Genomic DNA, 19,496 nt, shown 5'->3' with positions numbered 1-19,496 from the left:
CGGGAAACACAACTTCCCATAGCTATATGTCCTTACATCTGAAGACTCTTAGGTCTTTACCTAACTGCATGCCACTCAAACCTTTCAATACATCATTTTGCCACTTCTCATGGTATGAAATGTAGTTTATGTCCTTGTGAAATATAATCTTCAATTAGTAGAATACATTTGTCCATAACCACATGATCTCCTAGGACAATCAGTCTAATTTTTCTTCAGGAAAAAAAACCCCAGCAAAGTGCCTGTCATTAGCAAAACCACACAGATGTATTTTGGGTTACATAATGAACACTTCTGATGCTATCAGACTGGAATTCATCCTTCACTTTCCTTGATGAGATGCCAAGTAATTTGGGAAGCTTCTTTCTTACATTAATTCATGCAAAGCTTGAATAGAATAGAACATCAAGGAAATTAACTTAAGAAAAATATGAAAACATAAGTAATTAGAACAAGAAAAGCTATATGATCTCAAAGATAAAACATAATACAAAAAATATATCTAAATAAATGGTGAAGTCTGTTTCTTATTTAAGACAGCTGTTACCACTATCAGATTCTTCTATAGTACCAAAAAAGGATTTTAAAGTTGAAAGTTCAAATAAAAAATGTCTAGGAAAGAGACTACAAGACATTGAAGGAAGAGGAGCACCTCAAATATATTAAAAATATTAAATTAGATATTCTATTTGACACAGGAAAATATTTGTGAAAAAAGGGTGTTAAAAACAAAATGACCAGATTTTTACATTTAGACACTGGCAACACAATACATAAAAAACATTATACAAGAAGGTAATATATCACAAAATTCAATAGCTCAAGGATTAACAATACAAGGGATTTTAATCTTTGTAGTGAAATCAACCCTCATTAGTAACATATGAACGCCATTATATCATTATGTTTCAGTGCCCTAAGTGAAATGAGTTAAAGTTTAATTAAACATCCACTGACCAAAAGTTCACATCATTGTTGCAACAAAACCAGAGCTATTAGTTCCAGAGAGGTCAGACTTCATTATCTGTCTCCTTCTGTTGAGGATGCTTCAGCATTGCCACAGAGAGCCAGCAGTGCTGGCATCTCTACTGTGCATGATTTTCAAAGTGGTATTCCAGTTTTTTACACTCTAGATTCACAACCTTTCACTGCCACTAGAAATCTCACACGTTACTTACAAATACTGTTGAAAGCTTGACAACTGAATATAAAACTGTGAGATATGCTGTGGACTGGACACAGGCCAGATGAATGATGGCTTTCATAAAGCATGCAGCTTGTTAAGAAGGTATTGCAATTGTGGACATTGGATCAATTGCTCAAAAAACTTTCATAAAATGATTTTGAATCAAGGTTTCTATATGGGACATCAGCACACTCATATCAGCAGCACAGACACGGTGATCCCCATTTCCTGTCTTTTTCAGGGTCTCCAACAGACCCCAGTGGATTGGAGGCAGAGCGCTGTAAGAACTTAGCAAGTGAAGCTGACTTAATGGATTCTGATTTATTTCTGCAATCCTCAAGGCCCTCAAGATAGCAGGTGCAAACTTAGAATAATGAGCTGTAGATGAAATAATAATTGGGCAAGTTCTATCTTGTAATCGATCTGCAACTACTTTAGCAACAGCTGTGTGTGTATCCAAAATATATCCTGTAGTACTGTACACAGAGTGAATGGCAGCCAGACAGTCCTCATCAGAGCACCAGCCAGCCACCAAGTCCTGCTGAAGCTTTCCAAGTAGATCTTTCTGCAGCTGGAAGTGGCCCTGATTTTCCAGCTGATTAAATAATTGTGTCACCAGTTGTCCATCTTCATTAGCAATCAGGTGTAAGTATCGCTCAAGATTGGAGGACTTCAAAATATCTACTGCTGGTGAAAAACTGGAAATTAATTTTCTTCCCCTCAAATCATAAACACCTGTTGTTATGAATTCAGTCAAAACATTGTTTTCGTTGGAAGCACAAATACATTTTCTAATAGGAATTCCCATCATTTTAGCATAGAAAGCAGCTAACATGTTGCCAAAGTTTCCTGTAGGAATGCAAATATCTACAGGGCTTCCAAAAGAAATAATACCCTGATGAACGAGATCAAGGTATGCAGAGGCATGATAAACTATCTGAGGAAGCAGTCGTGCCCAGTTTATGGAGTTTGCTGCAGCTAAAGCTGTTCCATATTCTACTGTAAGAAAGCCAGTAAAATCAGAATTAGTAAAGATTTGCTTTATAGCTGTCTGGCAAAAATCAAAATCTGATTTGACACCCACTGACCAAGCATTTTCCTTCTGACAGCCAATCATTTGTGATTTTTGAATTGGGCTTACTCCATCCTCAGGAAAAAAATTAATCAGAGCAATTCTCTGTTTGTCAGTGTCATGGAGACGACTAAAGCCATCTAGAACAGCACTCCCTGTGTCTCCAGAAGTAGCTACCAGAATCAAGTAATTGCAGCTTCTGGGAATGGAGTAGGCAAATAAATGTGGCATCAACTGTAATGCAAAATCTTTAAATGATGCTGTTGGTCCATGAAATAACTCAAGGAGGAACTGATTGCCTGCCAGATGCCTAACTGGGGCAACTTTAGAACAACTAAAGTTTTCTCCATAAGCAGTTTCAATAATTTCTGCCAGCTTAGAAGCAGGAATATCAGCAGGATGAATGCACCTTTCTAGTATCACCTGGGCTCTTTCAACATAAGTTGCTTCTATCAGACCTTGCCATTCTTCAGCAGTGAATTTTGGAAGTCCTCTCTCAGGAACAAAGAGTCCCCCATCAAGGGCTAAGCCCTGAATAACAACATCACTGAAATATAATTTATTAGAGTCTTCTTCCATACTCCTTCCAGACCTACTAGACCTCGTTGAAATGAAAGTTTCCAGTTCTGAGTCTTGATATCTCTTCACAGCATCAAGTACCTTTTCTGCTACAACCTCTGCTGCAACATCCCCGCCACAAAGAACACGGATGTCAAACCACCTTTTGTAGAACTGCTTCCTAAACTGAAGTACATCTCTGAGAGAAATACCAGGGGACAGTCCCACGATACGATCCATTTGCTTTGATTTCAGCCTGCTCATAATGACTGTTGTGGGCACATCCAGATATACAACTATTCCATTTCTCTTTATATGCTGCATGCCAGCAGCATGCATTGGATTGGATCCACTAAGGGAAATTACACTTCCAGATGCTGAAAACTTCAACAGGGCTTTTCCTTCCTCCTCTAGAAATTCCTCATAACCAACGTCCTGCAGTTTTTCTGACACGCTCATATTCCAGGTTGTTTCAAGGACATCATCATCTATGTCTATGACAGGGCAATCCAGTTTCTGGCCCACTATTCTCCCAGTTGTTGTTTTCCCAGCACCTGGAGGTCCCATCAGGATAATATTTTTCTTTCCAAGAAGAGAATGACTTGAGAACCACGACTTCCATATCTGTGCAAATGCAACAGGTCTTGAAAGCATGAGTTTTAAACACACGCTAGAAAGACTGTTTTGGGTTATTAGTCTTAAAGGCTGATATTGAAAAACATGAAACATCTTCTGATGAGTTATTGTGGGGTTTTTTTCCAAGACAACTTGACAATCCACTTAACTGCTTCAGAAAGAAAACAAAAAAAAAAAAAAAAAACAAACAGTAACTAATCCTTCAGTGAATATCTAAGAAAAAGCCCTTAAGGATATAAAATTCAGAGCAAGAGATCAAACATAAATCCAGCTATGACCTCATCAGTGTTAAGGAGGTGTTTTTCAGAGTAAGACTCATTGCCCACTCCTGCTTAGTTCCAGCTTGTTTCCACTGACAAACCCAACATCAAAAAGTCCAAGGTAAAAAAAGACATCCAAGCCTAATGCTACAATACTGTTCACAAATAATATTCCTTATAGGAATTAAAAAACAATTTGTTTTTCTTCTGGAAGACTTGCTTTTAACTACACATTTTTAAGTAACAATTAACTTGGTTACCTTCTTGTAATCAAAATGTTACCAAAATATGCATTTGCCCCACCTCCCAAGGAAACTCTGATTATTTTTAATCCTTTCCTTTTATAAAAAGTAAATGCAAGACCCACTTAAATACGCAGATAACTCACAGTCTTGTGCAACAGCAAGGCTGGATGAGTTGCATTCAAATCTCTTCTGAAGGGATGGAAACCAAGCAAGGGATTTTTGAAGAACTCCTATACTGGAATTGTATTGAATGTAATTTGGGGATGGAAAGAGGAGGAGAAAGAGAAAGACAGACAGACAGAAAGAAATCATGAGGACCCTCTAACAAAAAAAGTAACTAAGGATGGATTTCCAACAAAGTAAGAAACTCCCAACATTGTGCTTTGTTTACTTAGAGAAATAAACACCAGTATCAGCACTAACTGGAGCACATGATTTTTCTGAGATTTTTAGAGCAAAAGAGGACTCTCAAAATCTCCCTAAAACTGTGAGGGGGGGCAGGGGGAAGAGCATTTGCTCACTGCTATGGAAAGTTGAGCTTGCAAACAGTAAATCTCTGTGTTTGCAGCGAGTGCTGTGACCTGGAGAATATGCTGTAATTACAAGGCATATTTCAGGGAAGAGATGGACATATAATGCTATCCAGGTTTTTTCCTCAATCCTTGGGAAGTATAAGGGGATCATCCTGTGTAGATGCAATATAAGGGTTTTATAAATCTTTAATAAAAAAGGGTTTTAGAAACCTTTATAAACCCTTAATAAAAGGAAAAACGAACCACAAAGACTAATTGTAATATCCAGTATTGCTCTGAAAGTGTATTGCAGTAGTAAGCACTCTAGTGCATATGTAAATATGTATATTTTCTTTTTAGGGACAGAAAGAGATCTCCATATTAAACTTGCATTATGTAAGAAAGTTCTATTCAGGAGTAAATAAACCCAAACCCAGTATATTTTAGTGACTTTATTTCTTGAACATAAGAATCACTTCAAGCATTGTGTGTGCAAACTAAGGGAGTGAAAACCACACTGTTATATATATTAGAGTTAATTCATGCTATATATGTTTATAAAATATTGTAAAGTCCAACTCATGTCTTTGACCACCCTGGCTGGGAGCAGAGTCTTATTTCTATTTAATTGGTTCCTGGACATCGTTGAGATAATAAGTCCCTGAGCTTAAGAATGAAACCTTCCCAGGCCACGAGTGTCGTGTCGACTACCCAGGAATGTCTGAGCCCTTCACTAAAACTTGCACCTGGAGGAGATTGCATCTACCAACTACATGTGAAAGAAGGCTATCCCAAAGAAGTTCAGACAGCCATCCGGACCTCTGGACTGACTTTTGTATACTTCTGCATCTGTATGGTCCCAGTTATACACGTGAAGGGACACAAAAGAACCTTCTGTCATTTCTGTCTCAGGCAGAATAAGTGGGATATAAGCTGGCTGCATGAAGCAGTCAAGGTGAACCACCAGTGAGATGCTGACACTCTGTCAGTCAGATCCAGGTTCACCCAGCACCAAATTCTGGAACTGACACTGCCTTGGCTGCGGTGGTTTTTCAAAATTCTATTTTGTTATTGATCTAATAAATATTTGTTAAATTTTTTTTATAAATTTGGCTGCCGATTTGATCATTTATAACACACACCAAGCACAGAGTCCTGCCTGCCATGTCCTGCTCCACTACAGGTTAACTTTGAGCTGCAGTCAGTTGGTGTGCATTACTCAGATAATGGGTGTAACATCTGGGCTGCCTTATGAATTTAGGCCATAGGTATTGTTTAAAATCAACTTGAGTTTTGCACTCACCTACATAAAGTGCATGTACATAGAAGGCCGCAAGCATTGAAAGCAACCCATTTTTTGAAATTATTTTTTGGCCACTGGTAAAACTTCAACAATAGAAAGAGCCGAATGATCCACCCACCCCACTTTAGATAAGAACCCCATGCCAAAAGGGTGGGGTTGTTGCGGCAGAGCTTACACCCATACCTCCAGCAACATTTTGCTTTGGCTATTCAGCTCGACAGAGACGTGGACAGCACCGATATATCTTTAGGCGTGACCCACAATGTTAACAACCACCACAAGTGCTCTAGTAAAAACTGAGCCTACTTGCATAGACACAAGACCAGCCCCCGCACCAAGCTCCTGCCGCGGCTCCCTGAAGGAGTCAAAGCGCGGATGGGGGGAGGGAGGGAGCCGGACGGACCGGACCGGACCGGACCGGACCGGACCCACCCGCTCGCCCGCCCACCCGGCCAGCACTGCCCCGAGCTGCGGGCTGCCACCTCCGCTCGCCCTGTCCTGCCCTGTCCCATTCCCCTCGTCCCGGCTGGGTTCCACCCCCATTCCCCTCGTCCCGGCTGGGTTCCACCCCCATTCCCTTAGTCCCGGCTGGGTTCCACCCCCGCCCCCCGGCGCCCTCAGCGCGGCGCGCGCACGTACCGGCGGGGGCGGGGGTTACCGCTGCCACAGGTACCGCGCACGCGCACTCCAACGGCCCGGCGCGCCCCGCCCCCCTCTGCGCCGCGCGGTACCGGCTGCGGCTGCGCCTGCGCGGCCGTTCCGCGCCCGGCGCTGGAGCGGGTGCGGCGAAGGCCCCGCCCCTCATGGCGCCGTTCCCCTGGCGGTTTCCCCGGTAACGGACAACAGCCGCCGGCCCGCCCCGAGCCCCTCGGCGAGGCGGCGCTTCCCCGGTCCGAACCCCCCAGCGGGGCGGGTACCGCGCGTCCAGAGCCCCGCAAGCAGGCGAGCGCTCCCCTGTGCCCGGGCTCCCGCGGCGGCAGCATGGCCACGCAGAGCGCCCAGGAGGGCGCCTGTGACCCGCCGCCCCGGCCGAAACAGGCCGCCAAATCTGATGGGTACGTGGGTGTCACAGAGCTGCTTGCGGGCAAGGGTGGCCGGTTCTGGCAAAGCAGTGCATCTAACGGGTAACAGGTTTTAAAAACCCCCAAACAAACTCGTTTTTGCATAGTTACTCCCCCTCCTGAGGAGTTACTAGCATCAGGAAGGACATTGATGTGCTGGAGTGAGTCCAGAGAAGGGCAGCGAACCTGGTGTAGGGTCTGCAGCGCAAGTCCGATGAGGGGCGGCTGAGGGATGTGGGGGAGTTTAGCCCGGAGAAGAGGAGGCTCAGGAGTGATTTTATTGCTCTCTACAACTGCCTAAAAAGAGGGTGCAGCCAGGTGGGGGTTGGAGTTTTTTCCTGGGCAGTTAGCGACCGGACAAGAGGATGTGGCCTCAGCTGCACCAGGGCAGGTTTAGACTGGACATTAGGAAGAGATTTTTCACAAGAATGGGTGATCAGGTACTGGGGTGGACTTCCCGGGAAGGTGGTGGACTCCCTGTCCCTGGAGATGTTTAAGGAAATACTGGATGTGGTGTTTAGTCTAGTTGACAAGATGGTGTTGGACTTGATAATTCAGAGGTCTTTTTCAGCCTAATTGATTATCTGATTCTGCGATCTGAGGATTTACAGTCTGCTCCAAGAAGTGATGATTTAAGTTTGGTGTCTTCAGTGACATCTTGTTAGTTTAAATTTACAAAGCACTCCTTCTGTGTGCAGGAATTACATGACATCTTTGTTATTTGTACTTAGAACAGCTCAGTGAGGAGCTGAAAAGGTGGGCTTTCCAGTTTCCATGCTTTCCGTGTTTCAGGTGTATCCTCTGACATTGTTTCTTTTGCTTCCTTTTCTTACCTCTTGCCTTAAAAATATAAGAAAAATCTTTTTGCCAAGAGCTATGCAGACCTGTTGGTTTTTTTCAAGTCCCTATTTATATAAAAGGCTGTTACACTTAAGCATCCTTAGTGAAAGGGTAGGTCGTAACTCAAGAGCTTTGAAACAGTAGATGTATCAGTGACACTCATTAGAACAAAGATAGTTATCCTGTTTCAGGTAAAAGGATTCAGACTTGTGAGATTCCTAGTTCTGAGTCCCATGTAAAAGCAGGTCTTTACATTTTGTTTGTTTTCATTGTGAATGGATATAGTTTTGGACACATACTTTTGAAGACAGAGGAAGGTGAAAGGACAATATGGTGAGGCATGCACACTAAATCCATTCCTGACTTAATACCATTCAGAGATTTGGATACTCCATGACCGTTAGGTTCAGTTTAGGCAACAGATTCCTTGGTTTAGATATAATCTCACTAAATCCCCTTCTGATCTCACTGACTTCTGTTGTCACCACACTTGCAGCTTAGGTTCACAATGTGATAAATATTCAACTGGTGACAGGACTATTGAACCTGGTTAATAGCATGATTAGACCAGTTTTAACTAATGCATACAAAATCTACTTTCTTGTGTGGGTTTTTTTTCCCAAGTGAAATCATATATATTTCACTCTCAACTGACTAGTACTGCTCATGAAACCACAGCAAACATCCTCATTTTCCCCAACTTTGATATCCCAAGTTGACACCTAAGGAATGGGTGTCATCTTCTGTCTTTCTTACACATGTATTGTCTCTTTTTCCCTTGCTAAATGATGAGCAGATTAGATTCTGATGTTGCTCATAATCAGGTTTTCTGCCTTGCAACCCTCTCTAACCCTGTGATATTGAGCCACTTCCTTGATCTGGAAAGTCACTGAAAAGATAACAGATCTCCCATCTCTTTGTCCAAATGAATGTCTATAGCTGTCTACAAATGATGTCTTCTTCTACCTCCTGCCAATACGTAAGAAAATCAGGGTCTTCTCATGCATTTTCTCATTCCAAGACTGTAAACCTCACTAGGTCAAAATTTGCATCAAGCCAGTGCCTTTCTCTCCTGTGTGCTCATGATGCTACTTCTAGAAAATGGTGAGGAATACTGTTATATATCAATTTTGTGGGTTTGTGCAGTGTCTATAGCTGTTTGCCATGAATTTAACAGAAAAAAAAAAACCTCATTCCTTATAATTAAAAGTATTTCAGGAAGTATATATGATCTTATACAGATAATCCTCTCTCTGATTTTGGAGACCAAATCTCCAAAAGACAAAATAAGTCCACAATTTTAATGAAGTCCTCTGACATGTTCTAATGTTATGATCAAGTACAAATACCTTTATTGGACATTTGCAGCTCATGGACAAGAGCTTTTATCAGTGTTAGTACTGTGCTACACATTCAGTGGCCCAGGATTACATGATTTCTTTCTTCCAATTTCAGTATTTCCATCAAATGGGTTGCACTATATGTAATCTTTTTCATTTTTTTTATCCTTACTTGAAAACATGACATCATTTTTTTCATAAACACTTTTTTTTCTGTAAAAGAAGCACTGTTTTTCATAAGCTTTTGTCTACCATAAATAAATATGATATGTTTTCTAAAGATGGACAGGTTATACAAGTACAGTGAGGGAGCCTTCGCTTCAGGAGCAGGGAGTTCTGCTTCCTCAGGCAAACATCTGTGACAGCTCAATCCTTCAGATAGAGGCAAGATGTTGCCAATCAGCTAATGATCAGCATTTGGCTTCTTTTGGAGATTTTGATTAAAGCAGAAGTCATCATGCCATATGCAACATTAGACCAAAACAGCAGTGTGTGCATGCCATCTTCATACAGCTTTTCATGTCTGAGCCCTTACTGATTTTCACATCAGCTGTTTCAGTGCCAAACCCACCACTGATTACCATTGTTCAGGATCACAGCTCCTGTCTGTGTAACATAAGGAATCTGCAGTGTGCTGTGCTATTTCAGAGCAGTCACCCCCCTCATCTCTCATAAGTGTCTGTAACAGATGGTTCAACTGGAACATTGAGACAGTGATACAATGGACAGTAATAAGAAAAAATTATTATCAAGGACATCCTGTACAATTCTTGACTGCATTTGACATCTTTTCTCGAGTATAAATCATAGAATCATAGATAATGCTGAGTTGGAAGGGGGCCATCAGGATCAGAGTCCAACTCCTAGCCCTGCACAGGATGCCCCAAGAATCACACCATGTACCATAAGGAATTCATGCAAGCAATACTCAAGTTTATGTACAAAATTTAGGTTTTGTTGGAATTCAGAATGTCTGTGTTCAGCATATATATTTGGTGTTTATTTCCCCAAGTGTGATAATTCTGACCTCAGAGACACAAGATTAGAAGGAAGAAGCAAGCTAACTTCAGAATCAGAAAGCTCATTTGTCAGTGCATTACTAGATTTAGCCTTAGCATGCAGGCTGTGTCAATTATGGTCTTTATTTGGGAGAAAGTACAAAACAAAACAGATTAGGCTTTTGCCATGAGCTACTGCAATAAAGTATATTCTTTGAAGAACTATTTTGAATATTTTTCTGACCCTTAACTTCTTTATGGATATTTTTTAACCTCTAAGGTATCTATCCAAAATTAGAGAACTTGTGAAACAGGAAGCAGAGAAAAATAAATCTCAGTGGAAAACTATGGGGCCAGCAAAAGTTGCATTGCCATCTCCAAATGATTTTCTGCAGAAACGTTCCAAGGAACCCAAGCTAGCACCAAGTAAGTGTAGACAGAAAATATATGCAGTGTAATGTGTTTTTTAGAGTAGAGAGTTACATCTTCATGTCCTACAGTATTATGTTATGGGCAGCTATTGGGTTGTAAAAACAGAAGCACTGGTTTGTGGGGTCAGTATCTGTATTGTTGTGGGGTCAGTATCAGGACCCAGCTGTTGTAGGAATGAGCTTTGTCACTTGTGACATTCCACTTATTCACTGCCAAAGAAGAACATGACCTCAGATTACTTGGATAAAATCATTATTTCTGGTAATGATAATGAATTAGAGTTATGTCTAGTGGGAAATATGATAGAAAATAATTATTCTTAATTGCTTACTATATGTGAGACTACTCAGGATACTACTGAATTTCTGTTGGTGCCTTGGAGAAAAGATTACACTAAAATGGAAGAGACTCTATATTCTCTGGAGAAAGGATTATGAAAAGTTTTTTACAAGGATTAGGGAGCAGTAAGAGCAGGGCTCTTGCCTAAGGAGAGATGAGTCAGACATTGAGGCCAACCACCATGCAGACTGGGCAAAGACCTCACCAAGGGAGTGCAGTCCCACCATGTCAGGCAGGTCTGCAGAGCAGGGTGGTGAAGAAAGTCTGTCCTGTCAGTGTGTCCTACTGACCATCAGGCAAAATCGAGTTACAGGCCAGGTCCTTCCACTGATTCCATATAGCTCTTGAGGAGCAGGACCAGGGGCAAACATGGCTGAGACAGCTCATCCAGGTATTGACAGGTAAAATGGGGTTTCTGAGCCCAAGGGGGCGGGGTAGATGCCCCAGGTGAGACTGGACAGGACCATTATTGCCCAAGGGCTCTGACAACAAGCACCTCTACTAAAAGTAGTTATAATTACATTTGAAAAAAGTCCTGTACTACTACAGTTGAGAGAAAATGAGTGACAAAAAAAAAAACCCATCTGAAATACCATAGTATTTCCTAGGTTATGAAACTTCTGTTAGGCCAAACAAATATACCTCACAATTCATTGACAGGCAGTTCTTTCATTGTAGATACTGTTGGGTTCTATTTTCATGTAATTCTGTACAAAGCTTTTCCCTTTTGAAAAGTGTAATAATATGAAATTGCAAATCTCTTCAGGTTTATTGCTGAGAATGTTTACATGCTCTATTCACAGAAAAAAAAGAAGAGGATGGTAAAAAATTGCTTCCCTTATCAGTGCCACCCAGGACATACCACCCAGTTACTCGTATTAAAAAGAACTTTATAAGTAAAAATGCAGTTGCTGTTATGACAGGGGAGCCTAAAAAGCCTCGACATTTTTGTGTTGATACAAGACAGGGAGATAAATATCTCCTTGAGCCTTCAGGACTTTTTCCAAAATACATTAAAAAAAAGGTATGTTTTATTAAATTATATTGGAAACACTATTCATAATGCCTATTTTAGTTTCACTGTTGCATAGATACCATGGCTGTTTGTGTTAGACCTCTTGAATTCATCGAGAAGAAATCACTGGCACTAGATTTGTGCCTTGCTTTGCTCTGTTTTCATTTGCTTATGCTGTCAGCCAAAAAAAATTGCAGAATGATTGTTGTAAAGCAATGGCATATGTCTTGCATTGGAAACCCAGGGAGTATTTAATAGGGAGACATGAAATTCTGTGATGAATGAATGTTTGCTGCTTAGAAAAGACAGGCAGGGAAGAAGAGAAGGAGGGGTTGCCCTTTGAATGAAGGAGCTGTTCAAATATATGGAGTTCTTCTATGAAATTGGCAACAGGCTGGTTGAGCCTGTGGGTCAGAATCAGAGGAAAGGCCAGCAACTGTCAAAAGTGTGTTTGTTATGGAGCACCCAATAAGGTGAGGAGCTGGATGAAAATCTCTATAAGCAACTTGAGGAAATCTTTAGATCGTGATGCAGCTTCTTATGGAAGACTTTGCTCTCCTTGAAAGCTGCTGAAAGGATAACACAATGGCATGAAAGCAATTGAAAACGTTTCCTGAAGCATGCCAGCAACATCTTTCTTCACAGATGGTGCATGAGCCAATCAATGGTCATGCTCTTCTGCTACTTACAAACCAGGAAGAATTGCTCAGGGGTGTGATAATCAGTTGTAGTCTGGGTGGCACAGACCATGTAGCAGTTGCAGACCCCCTCCTGTTCAGGGAGCCAAGTGGTAGGGTACTGACTGCTCAGGAGAGCAAACAGCAGCTGATTGAGGGTAACTGGTAAGTAGGACCCCATGTGAGACAGCTCGGGAAAGCAAAGACCTTGGGAGAGCTGACTTGCTTTTAAGGAGAACCTCCTCTGCGCACAGGAACGGTCCATCCCCTGCCCAGGAAAATAAGATCTATCAAGAGTCTGGCTTACCTAAACATGTAACCCATGACAGAGCATTAAGAGATGACATAACACATAACTCGTGTCAGAGGAGATGCCAAACAGAACCTGAAGCCCTTGCAGTACTTTTCAATGGCTAAACATGTAAACAATGCTAGTCATCGTGCTACCTGACACAAGAGATTAGTGCATAATTTTGCATTTAGTAGAAAGAAGATAGACTCTGATATCTTTTGGCTAGAGGAGCTTCATTTTACAAAGGTTAAGGAAAAATAGGTGTGTTTCCCCAAGAATATCTGGGATATTCAGAAGTTATTTTTTTCCTCTCTGAAACACATCAGTGTGGGATAGTTTATCCTTCTTAACTAGTCCAATTTTCATGTATGTGTTCTTGTATGTTGAAATGTTCAGCAAAAATCAGGATGCAGGAAGACCTTTCAAAGACATTTTCTAAGGAATGCTTCCAATCATAGAAGCTGACACCGTATAAAAATGTAAAATAGCTCACTGTCATGAACAGGTTTCAAACTCCTTGCTCAACCATCAGCTCTTATAAATAGGCATTGTGGTTTCTGGATTCTGTTGCCTTCTAAGGTTGTGAAAATAAATTGAAGGGAATTGTTTCTATGTTTTTCTCAGGCTAAAAAGATTATCATGTTTGACACTTTTAAGAACATAGTGACTTAAGATTTTAGTGCTCAGTAGCCCAAATTGTCATTTCAAGCTATTTTTGCAAATGGATGGATGACAGATATCTCTTTGTTTCCTTCTTAAAAACATATATAAGGAATTTCTTCCTTCTCCTTATAGAATTATGGTGTTTTACCAAAATATGTGACACAGAGAAATGAAGAAATGAAGAGAGAGGAGGAAGAATACCAAGCCAGTGTTTTGGAGCAACTCAAGAAGAAAGCCATGAAAGTACTATCTGAAGAAGAAAGGACAAATGTTCTGAAGGTGCATATTTTAATTTAGTGTAATTAGTATAATGTCCAAAAGATTAAATGCAGTAATGTTAGTCCATATAAATTTATAAAAGTACACTTTTTTGGTTTTTTAGTGAAATTAATTACTTGGCTACTTTTTCACTAGATGGAGCTGTAGAACAGTTGTATACAACTGAAAGGAACTGATTTAGCTACAGTCTTAATAGTTTTCAATTTTGTTTGGTTCTTATTCACATTAATGACTTGAAATTTCAGTGAAACTTCAAAGAGCAGAAAATCACCAATATGGATTTAGTGACACTTATTAATGGAGAATTTTTTTTTTCCTAATGCAGAATATTTCTTTTTTTACTGGCAGTTTCTATCTTCACATTGTAACCTCACTGATTAAGCACAATGACTTGCTTTAAAATGTGGCAAAAAAACCCAGAATTAAACTGCAATATAGTCATAGAACTATGACTGAAAATTTTGTATTCTGTCAAGTTGTTCTGTATACTGTCTTTCCTATAATTTTTATTGCATAAGACTTTTTAAAGAGTATTAATACCATAAAAGAGGTAGAGCACAAAAGAGATATCTTAAAAGTATTTCCCAACATAGAACTGGAACAAGCATGGGACAAGCTGATGGTCCAACAAGTTAACAATGCAGCAAAAACATATGTGCAAAAAAGGCATGTGAGTTCAGCTGCTCACCATTCTCCATTTGGTTTGATTAAAATGATATTCTATATTTTTCAAATAGAGGAATGCACTGGAATGTTTTTTCATTTTTATTTTTTTTAGATTGTTTTTATTAACTCAGTATTTATTTTAATTTTTTTTCAAAAACATTTACCCTTCCATGGGCTTACTTATACATTTATATTGTCAGGCAGAATTAGTGTCCCTAGGGTATGTGGCTTCTACCCAGTGCTCAGCTGTAGACATATGGGAACTTCTGTACTTTAAAATAATTGACATTGCCAGTGAACACATGTGCACTATCTGAATTGAAAGAATACGTGGCAATAGATGCCTGAGACCAAAATCAAGCCTCATGACCTTACAAAAATAAAGGGAAGTAATTTGTGCCAGCATTTTTTGAACTCTTCATTGTAGTTGCTTTGGTTGGGATTTTATGAGAATAAAAGTGAATGTTGATAAATGCAGTACATATTTCTCACTGATCCAGCATGTATTAGAATTCCATATATAGAGTTGGATATTCAGTTTGTGATCTAGCTGTAGGAATAGTGGTCAGCATATTACATTGTTGGAGGAGTTGTGAAGGAGATTTTTACAGAATCATGATCTGCTTTTGATCTCTCTGCTTTGTAGGGATAGAGCAATTTTGATGAATGTATGCTCTGATGTTTTAAAATTCCCTGTTTTCAATCATTTCCAAACCAGTTCTAACTAATGTACACAAAAAAGAATTATTTAAAGAATCTATGAATTAGTCTTTTATGAAAGTTTTTGAAAAGATGAGATTTATTTTTATGCCGATATATTTGTAAACTGTACCTGATGCCTGGTAGACTGTGAAACTTAACAAAGTACTTTACAGCCTTGGATAGCAAAAACAAGTGTCATTACCAGACAGTTGGTAAATATCCTTGTTGCTCTAAGTTTCATATGTAGCAGTAAAGTTTTTAAGCTTATGTAGATATTTGTATATGAAGATTGTTGTAATGACCTTTATGAATAACACTTAGATGCTTAATATGAATATGCAAAAAGCATGAATTGCTATGCATTAAATACACTGGTTTGAATTGTTAAAATATTAGTTCATAATAAAGATTAGATTTTTCTTAGTGTTGTCAGGAGAATTCACTTTTTTTCTGTAAATCAATTTATACAGTCAACAAAAGACAAGTTTTTAAGCACAAGAGCCCTTGAGTTCTGAAATAGAAACAACAGTCTTCAAAGTTAAATATGTATAAAAATAAACCCTCTAAATTTAACTTCAGTATGTTCATCAGTTAGCCAGACTGTGAAAAAAGTGTTTAATAATAATGGAGGACATGAGGTTGGAAATCACAGTGTGCCATAAAATCAGTGTGCTGATTGAATCCAGTTTTGGTTAGGGAGAAGAGCTGAAAATTTTGGTTTCCAAGAGAGTAATTTCACTTCTTTGTTCTTGAAGATACATTTTGATATCCTCTAAGGTGACAGAACATTTTTGAGAACTGTTTGCTCACCAATTGGTGTGTTATTTACTGATTGCTGTCTCAGTTCCTTGTTAGTTGTGATTATTAAGTTCACCCATATAGTTTTCATGGGGCAATTGATGCAGTGGATAAACTCTACTAAATCCTCACATACATGGGGATAGAATGTGTAGATTTTGATTATACTTTTGAGGAGAGAAAGTAAGAGCGATGGTTGCAGTAATTGTAAGAAGGAGATAAAGACAAGATGTAAATTTTATTTTTCTACCACTGTCTGGTTCTTTTTAGTGTATATTCGTGGATAAAATTGTTGTCTCTGGTGTCTCTGTGTCTCTGAGTTAACAGGTTTATGAATAAGTTTTGATTATAGCATTTTCAATTTTTTAATGAAGAATTTTAGTCTCAAGGTTTTATATATAGAGGATATGGTTTGCTCTGTCTAGAAAGGTAATACTTTGCACAGCAGCATTCAAGAGAGGTAGTAGTTATTGAAATTATTGTTGACAGGGTCAGTGACAGTTGGAGTTTTTAGTCCAAATGATAAAAAAATATTGCCAATAGTTGTTAGTGTAAATGTAGATTAGAAGAGGAATGCAATTATTCAGTGTTTTTTCAAAGTAGTTTATAGAAGTTAAAGTGTTATGGAATCAGTTTTGTGACCATGGTCTGAACAAAGTCTCGATTACAGAAAATTAAGCTGGTGGTGAGATGGCCTGAAACTTTGCTGAATATGGCTAGAGTTCCAAGTATCATAACTCTTAAGGATTTAATTGATTTGGTCCAATAAAGATGACTACACATTATTCATGTACTTATCTATTATTTTTATGTTGCAGTGACACTTAGCATGTGTAATATAAATAAAAAAACCAAGTAGTTTATGTACATATTGTTCTTACTTTTTCTCATATATTTCTTTTTCATGTAATGGCACTAGGCACTGAAAAAGAACTGGGAGGAACTAAATCGTGCGTATCAGGGTCTTCCAATACTAACAGACACCAGGTACAAGCAGATGAAAAAAGAAGAGCTGGAATTAAAGCTGAAACAACTGGAGCATGACATAGCAGCAATTGAGAACCACAAAAGCGTCTACATTGCAAATGTGTAAGGATTGTTGTTCAGAAACTGCCTCTTTTCTCTTTTTTCTCTGTCCCCGCATCTCCAAGGAGTGCCTCTCTAAATTCTCAGATGCTACTGTCAACTATTTAGAAGGAAATACTCAACTAAGTATGTAGCATCTTAGAAGAGTTGTTACATATAACTCTCATCTGTACAATTCCCCAAACATTTTGAAATAAAATGCTTAACTAGACTTTGAGTATGAATAATGAATTTAATTTATTTTTCTTTGTAATTTTTATTAACTACTAAGATTTCTATAAACATCATACAGAAAGCATATAAAACACTGTTTCTTATGTTTGGAGTACATCTTTCCTTGCATAGCCAAAACAAAGGGAAATAATTGGCTGCTGAAGACAGCTTGGCAAATATAACTTCAGGATGGAATGGCTTCTGGACTATATATTAAAGAGATGTTGTGCTTTAATTAAAAGCTTGAGTAATTGTATTTCTAAATAGCTTGGGTTCTGTATAACATTTTGTGTACTTATTTTTTGTTACCAAAACCAATTCTTAATGTGGAAACCTGTAATAATACAGACTTCACACAATACAGACACCACATGTGTGTTTTTACAAGTACATAATTCTATAATACTATAGTAAATCTGCAGTTAAATTAGAAAAATGTGTTTTTACTGGAATTATGTGTGTACTGTTAGAATGAAAGCAATATACTAGCATCTGAATCAGCACTTAGACAAAAATGATATCAAAAATTGTATCAAAAATTATATCACACTGTCTCACAATTGTTTGCACAGAAGAAAAAAATGTTTTTTTTCCTGCTGCTTAACCTTTGCTTCATAGAATCGTAGGTATTGGTCAGATTAGAAAAGATCTTTCTCAGCCTTTCAGAACACAGCTTTTTCTGTATGGTATCAATCACTACCACCAGTAGCTGTTGTGACATCATATCTGACATCAGCAAAGGATAAAGTAAAAAATTTGAAATTAACTATGAAAACCCAAATTTTCCCATACATTGAGTTCCTTTCCTAAATTTGTCAGGGAATGGCTTTGAAGACTTCACAGTGATTCTAGGCTCTATTTCTTGTGCATGTTATACTTGTCTATGACATACACTAGGAACAGGTGGGAGAGCAGGAATGTGTATTTTCTTATTTGTAACTTATTGTTTAGCAGTCGTGTTTATTTTTGAAGGATATAAGCTGGAAGAAAGGTGCAGATTTGTAAAATGTGGATCCAAAAGAAATGAATGTGTCATTCAAAAGAATGACACACTGTATATTTTAACAAAACTACACTTAATTGTTACCACTTAATAATATGTGACATTATCTTCTAGTGAGGTAGCTGATGCCCCTCTTAAGAAATTCAGTAATCAGAAAAGGCTGTTTCTTATGGCTTCAAATAAAAAAACAAGGATTTGACTCCACAAGAGCATTCATTCCCACTGCCTCCCTGTTAGCCTTTATTTATTTGCAGATGGGCTGATTTAGGTTAGGATCAGTATTTGGTTCTTCCATTTATCATCAGTGCTAACTTTATGGAAATACAAAATAGGTGATGGCCTATCCCAAAATTTGGGATGAGCAGCTAGGCCACACAGAAACATTCATCATTCACCAGTAGAAATGACTGCTTTTAAATATTGTCAGAAGTATGTTAATACATTATTGGGAAATTAGGAAGTGAATGGGAAGGGATGCAATAAGTATTCCTGCTTAACAGAAGAGGAAGAGACAAAAGCCAGTGTCCTTCTGTAGCTGGACTGTCACTAGTGTCCTTCAACAATGCTGTGGCATTTTTTTCCTGAGCCTCATGTAGCTCTTTACAGGTAGATCTGCTGCATGTTCCCCTCATGAGACGCAAATTGCTTCTGTCACCATATGGAGAGGCTTTTGGTGTGTATTCCATGGAATCTGCCTACACCTCTGATTATGGAGAAAAAATATCATGAAAATCATTGAAAATGCATGCAGAATGATAATGTTCTTACCCTTTAGCTCTCTCTGGGAAATTTGACAAAATAAATTTACAGAATCCAAAGCAATGTAACTGTGTATTTATATGTTCAGGAAATGCCAGTAATTGAAAGTATAATGTTCGTGAATCAACTAATATGTACCATTGGTATAACAAAATGAAAAAGGTGTAAAAACTCCATTGTTCTGATAGAATTGTTCCCTCATAAAAGCTATAAAATATTAACAGAAACAAGTCTGTCCACAGGCTAAAAAGTAGCATTACCAGTTGAAACATCCTTTAAATTCACTAGTCAGTTACTAATAATCAATGAAATAACAAAGACTAGAACCAAACTACTTCAGTACTTCATAATTATAAAATTGGTAATTTTAAATTTTCTATATTAAATTGGATAACCATAATAAAACATGAAAAATGGGGCAGAATAGTCTATTGGTCAGTAAGAGTTACGTTCCCACAAACTGAAAATATTTCCTGTTGGAAGTTGTGCATGACAAAGCTGTGTATCTATTTTTAAAAATAGCAACGTGAAATTATGATGAATATCTCACTGGCTTTTCTT

General features: G+C 38.6%; 2 protein-coding genes across 3 annotated transcripts; one reads left to right on the top strand and one right to left on the bottom strand.

Annotated features, from left to right (window-relative positions):
- Nucleotides 1–764: 764 nt before the first annotated feature.
- Nucleotides 765–4,193, bottom strand: THNSL1 (threonine synthase like 1). Of its 2 annotated transcripts, none has more exons than XM_084212396.1 (2): nucleotides 4,101–4,193; nucleotides 765–3,600 (listed from the first exon to the last, which is right to left on the bottom strand). In XM_084212396.1, the coding sequence occupies exon 2, from the start codon at nucleotides 3,543–3,545 to the stop codon at nucleotides 1,320–1,322; it is 2,226 nt and encodes a 741-aa protein (XP_084068522.1). In that variant the 5' UTR covers nucleotides 3,546–3,600; nucleotides 4,101–4,193; the 3' UTR covers nucleotides 765–1,319. The 2 variants fall into 2 exon arrangements, with proteins under 2 accessions (XP_084068522.1, XP_084068523.1); XM_084212397.1 differs by having other exon boundaries at nucleotides 765–3,603; nucleotides 4,101–4,150.
- Nucleotides 4,194–6,665: 2,472 nt separating this feature from the next.
- ENKUR (enkurin, TRPC channel interacting protein) lies at nucleotides 6,666–16,967 on the top strand (the record flags this gene model as incomplete). Its single annotated transcript, XM_084222083.1, has 5 exons — nucleotides 6,666–6,827; nucleotides 10,292–10,437; nucleotides 11,586–11,806; nucleotides 13,562–13,708; nucleotides 16,794–16,967. The coding sequence occupies exons 1-5, from the start codon at nucleotides 6,754–6,756 to the stop codon at nucleotides 16,965–16,967; spliced, it is 762 nt and encodes a 253-aa protein (XP_084078209.1). The 5' UTR covers nucleotides 6,666–6,753.
- Between the last annotated feature and the right edge of the window lie 2,529 nt (nucleotides 16,968–19,496).

This window comes from Fringilla coelebs (assembly GCF_963513975.1).
Source record: "Fringilla coelebs genome assembly, chromosome: 1".
Taxonomy (NCBI): domain Eukaryota; kingdom Metazoa; phylum Chordata; class Aves; order Passeriformes; family Fringillidae; genus Fringilla; species Fringilla coelebs.
Note: the sequence above shows the minus strand (reverse complement) of the source record. Positions and strands in the feature narration are given on the sequence as shown.